The sequence below is a fragment of the Onychostoma macrolepis genome, chromosome 02, assembly GCF_012432095.1.
Source record: "Onychostoma macrolepis isolate SWU-2019 chromosome 02, ASM1243209v1, whole genome shotgun sequence".
Taxonomy (NCBI): Eukaryota; Metazoa; Chordata; class Actinopteri; order Cypriniformes; family Cyprinidae; genus Onychostoma; species Onychostoma macrolepis.
Genome location: NC_081156.1, coordinates 17,581,261 through 17,596,018, shown reverse-complemented (window position 1 = coordinate 17,596,018; position 14,758 = coordinate 17,581,261). Strand labels below are relative to the sequence as shown.

At 37.8% G+C, this 14,758-nt stretch overlaps 2 protein-coding genes across 3 annotated transcripts in view; one reads left to right on the top strand and one right to left on the bottom strand.

Annotated features, from left to right (window-relative positions):
* The first annotated feature begins 3,070 nt into the window (after positions 1-3,070).
* On the top strand, positions 3,071-6,058 carry rabggtb (Rab geranylgeranyltransferase subunit beta). 2 transcript variants are annotated; one of them, XM_058748925.1, is made up of 9 exons: positions 3,071-3,223; positions 3,490-3,597; positions 3,681-3,878; positions 3,992-4,097; positions 4,187-4,239; positions 4,355-4,465; positions 4,557-4,682; positions 5,139-5,288; positions 5,434-6,058. In XM_058748925.1, exons 1-9 carry the CDS (start codon positions 3,221-3,223, stop codon positions 5,572-5,574), a joined length of 996 nt encoding a protein of 331 aa, XP_058604908.1. In that variant the 5' UTR covers positions 3,071-3,220; the 3' UTR covers positions 5,575-6,058. The 2 variants fall into 2 exon arrangements, with proteins under 2 accessions (XP_058604908.1, XP_058604901.1); XM_058748918.1 differs by lacking the exon at positions 3,071-3,223 and adding an exon at positions 3,250-3,390.
* Positions 6,059-12,639: 6,581 nt separating this feature from the next.
* The window catches only part of efna2a (ephrin-A2a), a 59,733-nt gene continuing 57,614 nt past the window's right edge, over positions 12,640-14,758 (bottom strand). The window contains exon 4 of the mRNA XM_058748998.1: positions 12,640-14,426. Coding sequence (XP_058604981.1) covers positions 14,308-14,426 — 119 coding nt within the window. The 3' untranslated portion in view covers positions 12,640-14,307. The remainder of the gene's footprint in view (positions 14,427-14,758) is intronic.

Here is a 14,758-nt window from a genome sequence, read left to right as displayed (position 1 = left end):
AACAGTATCAAAACCTCCTACAAATGCACGCGAAAGATCCACACGCGTGAATACGAATTGCTTCTTTGCTCACAGTATACACAACAAATAGCAAGTCCTTTGCAGTAGTGTTCTGCCTTAAGAATGTCCGTGAATATGTGGTTTTGTATTTGTGGATTCTTTTGAGACTGTCATTCCGCAGCTTAAACTCACAAATGCACACAGGCCTATCTGTACCGGGTGTGTCTCACTCGTCTTTACAAGTGAAGCTGCGGGCTCTTTGATCGCCCCCTGGGGGCTGGCTGCAGTTCAGGTCATAAACCCCGCCCTCTCCATGTAAACGAATGGGACTTCAGTCAAAATAAAAAAATAAATTACACTTCCAATACAATTTTCCGAAATATGGTTTTGGTCATATAAGGTAGTTGTTATCACACTGATATATGTTCAATTGTTCGTTTTTGTGATAAGTTTGATTTTAGCTAGTAATTTGATGCTATAAAAACGGGGCATGTCATTATGGTTGATTGGGTCTGCGGGAGTTTGATTCCAGCGAGGTGATGCATGTAGAACGTTCGGTGACGTCGCATAACTGCCAAATTCAAACTACATTTTCGCGTTTTGTCTGACGCTGAGATGCCGCTGCACTTGTCATATAATCACACCTATGAAGTGTTTTTAACCACATAATGTTTATTTTGTGCTTTAGACATTTAAATACACATAAGTACTAGTAAAACAATACATTTAGAGTTCGTAAAATACACTCGTGTAAGTAACTATAAAGTTCTCTCTATTCTTCTCCTATTTCACCCGCCACTTACTTACATGTATTTCGCGAGAAATTGATGAATTTACGTGATGTAAATCCGACTCACAGGACTCTCTGAACTGCAGCACGAACAAACATGGCGGCGCCCATCTCACATTACAAATCACCATCAAGATCATTTAGAACTGTTTTTAAACGATAAAACACACTCATTTGTACATATTTGTGAATCGGAATATCAGATAGTTGATTATATCGTAAGCAAGTTTATGAATATTTTGAATAAAAAAGGAAAAACGAAATAAAAGCGATCCATCTGTCATTCAGTGTTATTGTGGCAGCGGTATGTCATGTGACAAGCATGACGCGTCGCCATGGAAACATTAAGGGGAAACGTTCTAAAATAACGGTCGCCTAAAAAAAACTCACTCTGGGGGGACCGCTGGAATATTTTAAACTCACCAATGAAAAGGTTAAATGACCAAAACCATATTTCGGAAAATTGTATTGGAAGTGTAATTTATTTTTTTATTTTGACTGAAGTCCCATTCGTTTACATGGAGAGGGCGGGGTTTATGACCTGAACTGCAGCCAGCCCCCAGGGGGCGATCAAAGAGCCCGCAGCTTCACTTGTAAAGAAGAGTGAGACACACCCGGTACAGATAGGCCTGTGTGCATTTGTGAGTTTAAGCTGCGGAATGACAGTCTCAAAAGAATCCACAAATACAAAACCGCATATTCACGGACATTCTTAAGGCAGAACACTACTGCAAAGGACTTGCTATTTGTTGTGTATACTGTGAGCAAAGAAGCAATGCACATATTGCCTTTGCCTGGATTGCCCTGTGTGGATCTTGCTTACATTTGTGGATTCATGTGCGCGTGTATGGATCTCTAGCGCGCATGTGTGGATTGGTATGTGTGTGTATGGATCTCTCGCGTGCGTGTGTGGATTCCTGTGTTTGTGGATCGCCATGTGTTTGGATCTCTCGCGTGTGCATTTATGGATTCATGTGCACGCGTGTGGATCTCTCGCGTGCATTTGTAGGAGGTTTTGATACTGTTTTCACTCCATAGTAATCTTTCCTTTTTTTTCTTCTTACGCATATTGTAATGTTAACTGCATTTGTCAAGCTCAACCATTGAACTCCATTACCAACGTCACTGAAAAATAATGAACAAACAAATATTAATATTTCATATTTTCACGCTTGAAACAATAATTTGGTATTCCTCTTGTAACATTGTCCTCTTTTATGCTAAGAAATAAGTCACCTGGCAGTTCACTCCCAAGTAGGTTCCACTGCTCCCGAGCATTAAGTCTGAGTATGATTCAGTGGGCTATATAACACTTTTAATTGTCAGGAAATTACTTGTCTTTAAAAGTTTTGGTTCTTACCTGTTGATCAAAAATAGCTTTAAACGATACACTTTTTTAATAAAATTTTTATTTAGTAATTTTCAGGAGGGTTTACTCATTTTTGCAACACAACATTTTATCACTTTGATAAGAAAATCTTATTTTGCTGAATAATTTTGACATTCTTCTTTGGTAACTGATCAAGCAAGCTTGTTGGAAAATTATATCTCCAAAGAACCCTAACATGACATCTAAGTAAAGAGTAACTGCTGAATTTAAGTTTTAGAGGGGGTGTACTCATTTATGCTGTACTCTTGTATAAGTCATACTAAATTAAACCAAAAATGAAAATTTGCTGATAATGTACTCATCCTGAAGCCATTCAAGATTTGACTTCAGAGCAAAGTACTTTAAGTCATATGCATCTTGGATGGCCTGAAGGTGACTACAGTAGCAACAAATTTTCGTTTTGAATGGACTAACGTTATTCCTTTATTTGTTATTTTCAGATGATACTTGTTTAAAGACAATTTCTTGAGTTCTGAAATTGCTACTTGATGCCCTGATTGAATTGAAACCTGGAAAAATCGTTAAGTTGCTGATTCTAAGTGGGTCCACATCTGAAAAATGTTCTAAAAAATATTGAACTGAGTTCAGATAAACAGCAACGTTCTCAGCTATTTAGTCACATAGTAGAGCGGGAATACAAAGAACGTTAACTCAAAGATTCTCAGAACGTTTTTTTTTTTTTTGCTTAATAGCAAAAATACATTAGTAAGTCGCACATAGGCGTAAAATACGTGGAACATTTTAATAAAACGTAAATTCGTCCACAGCACTTTTCATTGATTTAATGTTTTCAAAACGTAATACTAGATTATTATAATTTATCATTATTATTTATGAGAGACCAAACACAACATTAAAAAAAGGTTTTCATGGATCAGTGTACCGGTGTTTAGATGCGATTTGCAGAATCAACTTTAGCTTCCGTTAAATGCGTTTTGTCCTTTCCTGGCACCCGTAGAAAAGACGAGGAATGTGATGATGTAATATGTGTGTGACTGGTGAAGTCCGCCTGTAGTCCACTCTCCCGCTTCTCCTTCAGGATGGTAATGTAAAACACACTACTTTGCGTTTATAGTTATTTAATCGTGTATGATATCGTGTTTTCCCCATAAAGAAAGAGCATGCGGTTTACTGCGATTGTGAAGAAAATAACAGCGCACATTTAAAGATGAGAACGAGAGCAGCAAAAACATGTCATGTCATCCGCCCAGTCAGTTCAGCAGTTTACAGTCTGGGTTAATATGAATGTGTCAGACTGCAGTTTTTGAGCTTATTGTCAGAAAGTGATGACGACAACTTTATTTTGCAGGGGACCCAGGTTAAAGACGTGATCATTAAACCTGATGCTCCAAACACGCTCCTCCTAGACAAGCATGCAGACTATATTGCAGCCTATGGCTCCAAGAAGGATGACTATGTAAGTCGATGGCTTGCAAAAACGCAAAAAATGGTTTTCCTTCAAAAAGCAATAAAATCAGAGGTTAATTCCATCTCCTGCAGGAGTACACGCTGTCAGAGTACTTGAGAATGAGTGGCATCTACTGGGGTCTGACAGTGATGGACCTCATGGGTCAGCTGTCTCGAATGAACCGCGAGGAGATCATAGAGTTCATCAAGTCCTGCCAGCATGACTGTGGAGGCATCAGCGCCAGCATCAGCCACGACCCTCATCTCCTCTACACCCTCAGTGCTGTACAGGTCAGCAGGAATCTACTAAATCTAGAAGGCAATCACTATACTTAATCAATGGTTCTAAAAAATGACTACACAAAAGTGGGAATCTGTGAAAAGATGTGTGTTACTCCCTTTAGATCCTTTCGTTGTATGATAGCATTAATGTCATTGATGTGGACAAAGTGGTGGACTATGTTAAAGGACTGCAGCAGGAGGACGGCTCATTCGCAGGAGACAAATGGGGTACATTTATTTATTTATTTAGTCTTTTCTGGAATAAACAATTTAAAGTATTATGTGACTTAATGAATGCTCGCTTTTTTCGTTGACAGGAGAAATAGATACACGGTTTTCCTTTTGTGCGGTTGCGACGTTGGCACTACTGGTGTGAATTCTTTTGTATTCAAATGTTATATTTAATTTATATTTATTTGCCTTTTTTGGCGTTTCTTGCAGCCTTTCAAGGTTTTAAATGCATATAACAAGACATTTCTGTGCAGGGCAAGTTGGATGAGATCAACATGGACAAGGCTGTTGAGTTTGTGCTGTCCTGTATGAACTTTGATGGAGGGTTTGGTTGTAGGCCTGGTTCAGAGTCCCATGCTGGTCAGGTGAGGTGTTTGAGGTATTTTATGCCCACCTTTAAACCATGTTAGTGTATTCATACATTGTAATCATATGTTTTTCTCATCCTGTCTCTAGATTTACTGCTGCACAGGTTTCTTGTCAATCACTGGGCAGCTTCATCAAGTAAATGCAGATCTGTTGGGTTGGTGGCTCTGTGAAAGGCAGTTACCATCAGGAGGCTTGAATGGGAGACCAGAGAAGGTAAGATTCCCTTCAGATCAATGATATTATCAGATATTAACTAATAATAAAAGTGACTTCACCCAAAAATGAAAATGAAAACCCGTAAGACCTTTATTCATCTTCTGAAAACAAATTAATATATTTTTGATGAAGTCCGAGAGCTTTCTTACCCTGCATAGACCGCAACGCAACTGACACGTTCAAGGCCCAGAAAGGTAGTAAGGACGTCATTAAAATAGTCCATTTGACATCTGTGGTTCAGCCTTAATTTTATGAAGAATATTTTTTTTTACACAAAGAAAACAACCAAATTAAAATTGACCATAAATAATCAAAAATGAAATAAAAATGATTTAATGTTTTCAAAACTTAATACTAGATTATAATATTATAATTATTATAATTTATCATTATTTATGAGAGACCAAACACAACTGTAATATTTTTTCCTCTGATTTTTTTTTTCCCTTTCAGCTGCCTGATGTCTGCTATTCCTGGTGGGTTCTTGCCTCTTTGAAGATCATTGGCAGAATTCACTGGATTGACAAAGCAAAACTGCGCAGTTTCATTCTTGCTTGCCAGGATGAAGAGACTGGAGGCTTCGCTGACAGGCCTGGAGACATGGTAAGCTCTCTTTTTGGAGTTTGTCACAAAATTTTGCATATGCATAAATATTTAGCATGTTGTTTCTCTAGGTCTTGCCATTCTTTAAACAGAGCTTATCAGTCTCTGCAGTACATTTTTACCAGTGTTATATATTTCCATCCAGGTGGATCCTTTCCACACTCTGTTTGGTGTGGCTGGTCTGTCTTTGCTGGGAGATGAGCAGATCAAATCAGTGAACCCTGTGTTTTGCATGCCTGAGGATGTGCTTCAGAGGATTGGCCTCCAACCAGACTTGCTGAGCTGAGTTGAAATTTTCAGCATGGCCATTTTCCTCTTCTCCTACCCCTGCACAGCCAGCCGTTTCGAAACGGGCAAACCAGCAAACCGTGGAAAGCTGTCATCTTCAACTAACGATCAGTGCACCGTTTAGAGGGACCAAGGACTTTAGAAAGCCCCTTAACATTGTGTGCTTTTTTCGGAGAATTGTTCTCATCATTGTGTAGGCACAGTATTACAATGCTTACTTTTGTTAGTGGGCTTTGTCTATTTAAAGATGCGGTTCAAAGAGGGATATCTGCTATTTACAGCTTTCACTGTGTATTAAAATGTAACTTTATTTATATGAGTAATTCAGCAGGTCACTTTTTGGTGTCAACCAAAAGTGTTTATTCAATGAGGGGAGATGTATCGCTCACTCATCTGATGGCTTTTCAAAAGCGAGTATGCGAGACTAATAAATGTACGTTACATCAGACTTTAAGCACCATAAACATGGATTTCATGCATGAGATTGATTTAGTGTCCAAATTCTCTTGCTGTCGTTTGTTCACATCAGTTGTCAAGGTTTTCTAGGTCCTCAACATCTCTAAAGCATTTATTGTGCAACCATTTTACAAGTCGAGTTTGCTTTGCAACTTCTGTTATTTCTAAGTTTTGGGAGAGTTTTACTTTTGTGGTATGAATGAATTCTCTCTCTCTGGCATTGATGCCAATGTGGGAAGATGCCTGTTGTTTGGGATCGAATAAATGTGACTTTAATATAAAAAACAACAACAACAACTCCGTGTTGGATTACTCATTGTCAGGTAGTAAACTGTTGGTGTTCTCCACAAGGAATCAAGTGTTCATCACCCCTAGAGCGTCAGACACTGATTATGATGAAACTTTGTTGGCCTGCTGTTACATGATGTTCCTCAGTAGTGCTTGTACATTTCTTTACTCGATGTTAGGTTAGAAATGTTTGTATCCAGGGATTGAAATTAACTTTTTCTCTCACCAGCCAATTAAATTAAGTTACCGGCCATTCATAATTTCTACTAGCCAAATAAAAAAAAAAGAAACCAATAGCTTGAGGCTGTCTACACTGGATGTGACAAAGCGACCGTTGCAAATCATTTTGTGTCAGTACTAGGGGTTTGCGATATTGACAAAAATAATATCTCAATATTTTCTGGGATTTTATAGATAAAGATAATTAGACGATATTTTGCTGAGTGTGTTATTGTGATATCTTAAGGACTACTGTGGACAGCTGACTCCTAATTTTTTTGATATTCTTCATATTCTGTGTGGTCAGTGATAGAAATTAATCTTTTCCAATAAGTTTAAATAGATTTTTACCTTTTATGGGCATTTTTGCCTTTATAAAGCCATTTTTTTTTTCTAAAAGTGTGCATCATCTCTTGAGTCAAATTCTTACATTTAATCAGTCAATTATAATAATACATTTAGGCTGTTACTACAATGAAATTAGTATCAACAAAGTTCATCTTTGCAGAAGTTGCATCTGAAGTGGCATTTAGATGTAGGCTATTTACACGCAGCTTAGAGGGACATGGAATGCTTTAACCCCCAGTTACAAATGCATAAATAATGTTTTGATAATTTAAACATGAAATGTTGAATACTGATATTTGAAATTATTTAGAAAAATGAAAAGATACTTTAAATGTAAAATTAAAACCGCAGCAAGTAAATGTAATCATTTAAACGGTTGATTCATTCAGGAACGAAACACCTTCATGTTGCTCAAAGACTTAAAACAGTGTTGTGACTGTGTTTGGAATGATTTTTGTTGGCGAAATTGAGCAAAAACAGCCAACGTAAGTAAGTGTCTAAAACGTACGTATCTTGATATTAACCTATTATTTATTGAACTGTTATTATAAAATCAATATCACATTTGTAACCATGCTGATTTTTAAAGAAAAACGGCACTCTTCGTGTGATATTATATATGAAATGAAATATTTTTATCCCCTAATCTTGAGTTATGTGATCATTCATATTAGACTGAATCATGCACTGAAAGAATAGTTGCATATGTGCACTCTGTAACGTTAGCCTAGAGTGCACATACTGTAACTTTAGGTGTGTTTTATTTGGTTTTTGCAATAACTCGATAATGTCACGATGTCTCACGAGTTCAGTATTTGCGCTAAACATGCGCAGATTTGGCTTGCATGAACTTCCCCAAGACATTAATGAGTAAACATAATTTTCAAAAAATAACCCGCCAAATTGACAGCGTTACCCGCCATTTTTTACCCGCATTTGACGGGTTGGCAGGTGTTAATTTCAAACCCTGTTTGTGATATTATATATTTTGATAACCATTAAATTTAATTGATTACCAGTTTTAGTCAATCAAGCTTTGAATGTCACAAATTATCTTATGAGGTTGTGTTTACTAAAATTATATTCAAAATAGGCTTTTCATTCTATGCTTTTAAATTTATATTCATATTTTCTAGTTAAAAACAAGCTGCAAAACTTTCAAGTGAGCAAGGAGTTGGAAAAGTGAAGAGGCAATCAACTCGGAGTGTCTGAATTCATCAAGAGAGCAGCAATCTACAGACCCCTGACAGATTTGCAGAAACAAACACAAGGGTTGTTAGGCTACGATGAAACCCCATTGGCTCTCATTACAACATGTTCAGAGTGTGGGAGATGTGCCACATGTCACCACAGTCTCCTGGCACTTATGTTTCTGTTAGATCACCTCACTTGTGCACAGACACACACAACCTCTGCCTCTGTTAGTTTAATTAAGACATGATGGGTTTTATGACTAAATATGCGGTCACATTTATTTTGGTCAAAACCAGGCAATTTTGCAAGTAATTTTTAGTTTGCAAGTAACAAAAATGGCACATTCGTTTCCACTATTACTCTACCAGTCGCATATTTTCTGGGCATGCATTGGCTGCTTTACCTTCACTAACAAGTCCAACTCATTCAAAATGCATGATTTATTAACATTTTTATTTTGTAAAGAAATTCATGAATGGGCACAGTATATATTTGTCTGCAAAACTTTTAAGCATTTAAGCATAAGGCATTAGATCAGAGATTTAAAACAGTGGTTCTCAACCAGGGGGCTGATGGGGCCCAAATAAACATCTTTATTTATTTGATAAAGAACCTTTAATATAGGGATTACACTAAATTACTAAAGTTTCTTTACACTCTTAAAAAATAAAGATCCTTTGGCATATGGTTCCATGAAGAACTTTTAACATTCATGGAACCTTTCTATTAACCTTTCTATTACTAGGAAAAGGTTTAGATGTTCTTTACACAAAGAAAAAAAACTGTTCTTTTATGAACTGTTCACTGAAAAAGTTATTTGGGAAATCTTCTATAACAACATTGTAAACCCCCTCTTTTGGAACAGGAGTGTATAGTGAAAAAGGTGAATTTAGATTATTGTTTTTCACACTAAGAAAATTGGTTTAAGAACAGTTTAAAGGTTCTTTAGGGAACCAAAATGGTTCTTCTATGCCTTTGCCATCACTAAAAAAACTTTTTTGGAACCATTGTTTGTAGGAAGGCTTTTGAATATTGTCTTGGACAAAGAGTCAAAAAAAGGTTGAGAATCACTGGTGTGTGACAGGGATACAAAGATGTGTTTAAAATGCATTAGCCAAGATTTCATCTGTTTGGTTTCTCTACTGAGGAAAGTTTGCACTGTACGTAATTCATAGCTAATGTTTACTCACCTGTTAAATGTTTAGCTTGCTTTATATCTGAGATTTCCTTGAGAATGATAACAAATTAATAAGACATGGTGAAATTAGTACATTAGCTTTGTCTACACTGGATTTATTTTTATCTTCAAATATGTTTTTCAAGCCATTTTGTTGATCCGCTGTATAAACCATTACAGAAATCCAATGTCCACACATTCTTGAAAAAACAACAACAACAAAAAAACAACAACCTACAATCCATGTGGAAAGACATCCCATTAGCAGCAGCCTCTCTCTGACTGACACCTTGTTCAAGTTGGTAAAACTAGTACATCTTTTCCATAAAGAGTGTCGGTGCTTCTTTTACAAGCCTGGAAACATTGCAGAATGGTATTGATGCCTTTATTGATTAACTGAATGTAGGGCATTATGTAGCCATGCATGAACTGTGAATCAGACAAAAAGGAATCGAATCCCTCAGTGAATGATGGGTTTCATAATAGTATGGAAAGCTTTACAAATCAAGAACCCATAGCCCATGAAACAAGGGATGGATTACTCTAATTTACTTTAGGATGATCATTGTTATGTTCTGAGGATCCTCTGTAAAATATTAGGTCAAATGTGTTGAAGAAACGAAGAACCCACCTACTAAACATCACAACTGAACTCTGAAAACTCTGATACAAAGTTACACACCTTTTCATGCAAATCCCTCTGCTTGTTGTTGTTGAAAATTTCAGCATTTTGAGAATAATTGTATGCTTTGATGAGCAGCTCAAGGCTATGTTTAATGGCTGCCTTCGATATGTGACTTCTGCCATTGTTCATGCTGTCTTGATTTTGTAAGTATCTTGACAACATCTTGCCATCTTGGGTTCGCTGCTGTATACCCATATTATAAGAACCATCCTGCTCACAGAAGGGGGTCCTCAGTACAGGAGGCATATGAAGAGCAACTTTTTGTCGTCTTTGATGCGTTTGTTTTGCTTTTCTGTGAAGGGTGAAATGTGTAGGAGGCGAGGAACTGTTCTTTAGATCTGTCTTTGCGATATGCGAAGGGCTCTTGGTTGAAGTCTTCTGAGGACATCCATCCCTTTTATCCTCATCTTTTTCATTGCATTCACTTGAGGATAACTCAAAATGAGACAATGAGGCTTTGAAATAATCATCCTGCCGTTTTTTTAAATCTTTATGCGGTGAAACGTAGGTATTAGTGCTGCATGTTTTATAGGTTTCTGAAGTCAGTGTGTGCTGTTTGACTTCTGAGTCTGACAGATCCCTCTCACAATCACCAGAGGTTTCATCACCCAAACCGTCATGCTTCTGGCCAAACATGTGGTTAGACTTCATTGAGTTACCACTTTCAACATTCAAATCAATATTACCGCATTTCTTTGCTTTCTTGGATTCTTTACAAGTTGAAAAGGCAGTACTCACTGATCTCAGATGAGCAGCGTAGGCTTCATGACAATATCCGCTTATCAGGTTTATGTCTATCAAGGTCTTTTGAAGCTCTTGTATTTCTTTGTTGATCAAAAACATCGATCTCTTGTGATCTCTCCGCAGAATTTCCCGCTCTTCCACAAACCTTTTCATTTCATAATAGTTTTTGAAGTGTGCTCTCTGTAGATGTTCGACTCTGGATGTGTTCGTTTTTCTCGCTTTCAAAAAGCTCATGTCTCCGACAGATTCAACTGTACTGACTGTTCAGGAGCCTTGAGACGTGAGTGTTTGTGTTGTTCCTCAGGTTTACCTCAGGGAACTGTGGGAGGCTGTATATGCAGAACAGAGATACAGGCGTAAGATAGACTGTTGGTTAATGGGAAACAGTCCCCTGTAATTTGTTCACCCTTATGTGAGTAAATGATTCCACATATTTTGAAGAAAGTTGATAACCAAACGGTTTTAGTCCCAATGACTACAAGTGAAGTCAATGGAACAAGAACTGGTTGGTTAGCAACATTCTTCAAAATATCTTCTTTTGAGTTCAGCAGAAGAAAGAAACGCGTACAGATTTGGAACGACATGAGGTCGAGTGAATGATGACTGAATTTTCGTTTTTTGGGTGAACTATCCCTTTAAATATTCAACATATGTATCAAAAGTAAAGTTCTATATGATATTAGCTTTATATGCTGCATAAATTACGCTTGACATTACAAGTATGGACAAAACACTCAACAAACCAAGGGTGCTAAAAGGTCTTATTCACAAGGGGGCAGCAAACATCTATCGTTCACTGGGAAATCAGCACGTAACACACATGCTGTTATTTATATCGAGTCTAACACTACATTAAAATGATGTAAAATTATAATTACAAATGACAGCATAAGGCGCATCATGCCGTGACACTGACTGAAGATGTAAGGCATAAATCTTTTTCTCACCATACAGCCGTTTTTATCATCTGTAATGAGCATCCTCATTGCCACTACTATCCGCCTGTAACTGGCTGTTTGGTTTGCATCTGCAGTGCCATCTCCAAGTCTGCAAATCCTGCACTGATGCTTTCCTAGCGCATGTATTTTTTATCATAGTCTACATTGCATAAAATATTCAGATAGGACATTCACTTTTCTGAGCCCAGCCAGGCTACTGATCCCTAACCTAATAGTTGGATGAGCATCCAGGCCAAAGCCCAGAGCCGGTGTCAGCAACCACTCACCTGAATGTCAAGTCATGTATGACCATGACTCATTCCAGCCGTTTCGCATCCGAAACCACAACATCAGATGGCAATCATATCTTAAATGTCTCTGTAAAAATAATTTATATAACTGCTGCTAAAGTATTAAGCATGTTATATTTCATCACATTTTACATGGTTTAAGTAGGAGATTTCTGGAGGTTGGTCTTATTTCAGGACAACTTTTTTTTTTTTTTTGAATATTGATGTGGAAAAATGTTTTGTGCTCATATAAATGGAGCTACACTGATACTTGCTATAGTGGGAGGCCATAGTGATTATAGGTTATATACAGGGGCAATAATACTGTTAAGACAATATATATATATATATATATATTAGCATTGTTATTTTTGTTAGTTATAATGGTTGTACAAATTCTATATTATTTTAGCATATACTTGTATGAATTAATGTCTAAAACATACCAAAGTCACAGAAATCAATGTGGAAAAATAAAACCACCATTTAAAATACCTGTTTTCTAATTTGAATATATTTTCAAATGTAATTTATTCCTGTGACGGCAAAGCTGAATTTTCAGCAGCCATTACTCCAGTTTTCAGTGTCGTACGATCCTTCAGAAATAGCTGCTCAAGAAACATTTCTTATTAATATCAATGTTGAAAGCAGTTGTGCTGCTCAATATTTTTGTGGGAACCACGACACATTTTCAAGATTCTTTGATGAATAGAAAACTCAAATTTATTTGAAATATAAATCTTTTGTAACATTATAAATGTCTTTGTCATTTTTGATTAATTTAATTCATCCCTGCTGAATAAAAGCATTAGTTTCTTAGCAGAGAGTGCATACTTTTCTAAAATGTTGGAGAATTAAATGATAAAATAACTTAAAAGCAACCTTTAGACATTGCACACAATGAACTTTACAGATCAGGAAAATGTAAAAAATGTAGTGCACAGCGAAACGAAGAAGTGTTTAGAAAAGTGCTGTAGTGGTTTTTGTTGCCATTTAGTGTTTTGGGAAGAGTAAAAAATCAAAAGGCCCTTTAGCACTGATGTCTGCATCCTGTTCTAAATATTTAATACAATGGGTTTACATCTACGCTATACAAAGCTGAGCCAGTTGTCGGCTTCAGACAATGCATCTTTTTCTCACATCAGTGCATCTCATAGACAAAAACGCTTTATTTTTTATTTTTCCATTTCAGCATGTTTCTTCAGTTTGACAGAACATGTTGGCTGTACAAAACGTCACATGAAAAAGAGGACACAATCAAATCAGATGGAAAGAAATGCTTTCTGTCTCTTTAAATACTGAATACAGTTTGACAAGACCACAATAACAACAGTAAGAGTGAGAGAGTGGGCCCTTCTGATTACGTCCGACTGCTGACTCACACACTGTATCGCCACTCAAGACGCTAAAACCGTTCCTCATATCACATGAATAATTGATGTTGCTTTTAAATGCTACAAAAATAACATGAAATAGAATACAAAAAATCCATTTCCTTTTCGGCCATGCCCGCAGTGCTTGCGTCGGTGAATTAAAAGTGGCTAGATCCTCACAGATCATCACTGCATTCCATTGCTTGTTTGTCCCACAGAGCTGGAAAGAAAAACCAATGCAGAGTTTTATTAAGCGGCATTTGGGTTTGCACCAAAGCGATCTCAGAGATTCGGAGTCCTTGTCCCACCAGCAGACACACAGTTTTGAGGCGAGGGCCAGCAGTGAGCACTGACATTTGGCTGCGTCTGATCCAACCTCCACCAGCTGAGCCTTACACCAGAAGAGTGGCTAGAAGGTCTACTTTTGTTTTGTTTTTGCTAATAAAAATATATTGTTACTATTGTAAGAAGATCAGTTTTTCTCTGTTTCACAGTGTTTCACATGCATGTGAACGTCTAACACTAAGTCCCTAGCTGCTGGCTACCACAAAACACATTTCTTCTCTCCCTTCAAACGGAAAATAAAACTAAACCTCTGAAGAGAGTCCTTTGGTGTAATTTGTTATTATGAGGAGGAGAAAATCCTCTTTATTTCTGGGCTGAGTATGGTGTAAAGACGATGTGGGGGGGGCATTATAGCTATCCAAACAAGTGTCTGAAATCATTTGTAAACCGCGACGCCCTGAAACGTGACTAAATGGCACATGAATACAAGCCTCGATTACATGACAGCATATATAAAAGGTCACATTCCACGACAGACTCCAGGTGCTCAGCTTTACATCAGCCGCTAAAGCAGGGCGAACGTCTCTTGTCCTCGGATCAGCGGCGAGGAGCTCGTTCGGTAAGAAAGAGGACGCGTGAATCCGACTGCAGCCGGGGGTCTGGATGAGAGGGCTTCCCTGAGGGAGTATGGATGGAGGGAGAGCGGTAGGCAGTCTGGGCAGCGGCGGGGCTTCTTAAACGTGGGCCAGCAGAAAGGCCAGCAGCAACAGCAGCACAGCTAGGCACGGGCCGTCTGCCCTGCAGCGCTGGCTCTGATCAGTCAGGAATGGCTCTGGAGACTCATAGCCCGAACCATCTGAAACACACAAACACAGAGAGACAGCACGCGGAGAGGAAGCACTAGGAAATGCATACCTTTACTCAAAGCAGCAGGAGCCCACAGCACTGACCTAATTAGAGTTTAATTACTGAGGCGGAGGATCTGGTTCACATTTCACACAGCATTTTCATAGATTACACGGACCTGACGTATCTGTGCCAACGAATTTAAAATAAACACTGGATTTCTACTTGGAGGGTGAGTGCTGTTGTTCTAAACATTTTCAAATGACAAAGCGACCGGAATACTATTCAAAAGCTTTTTCCATTTCTTTTGAAAGAAGTCTCTTATGCTTACCAAGAAGG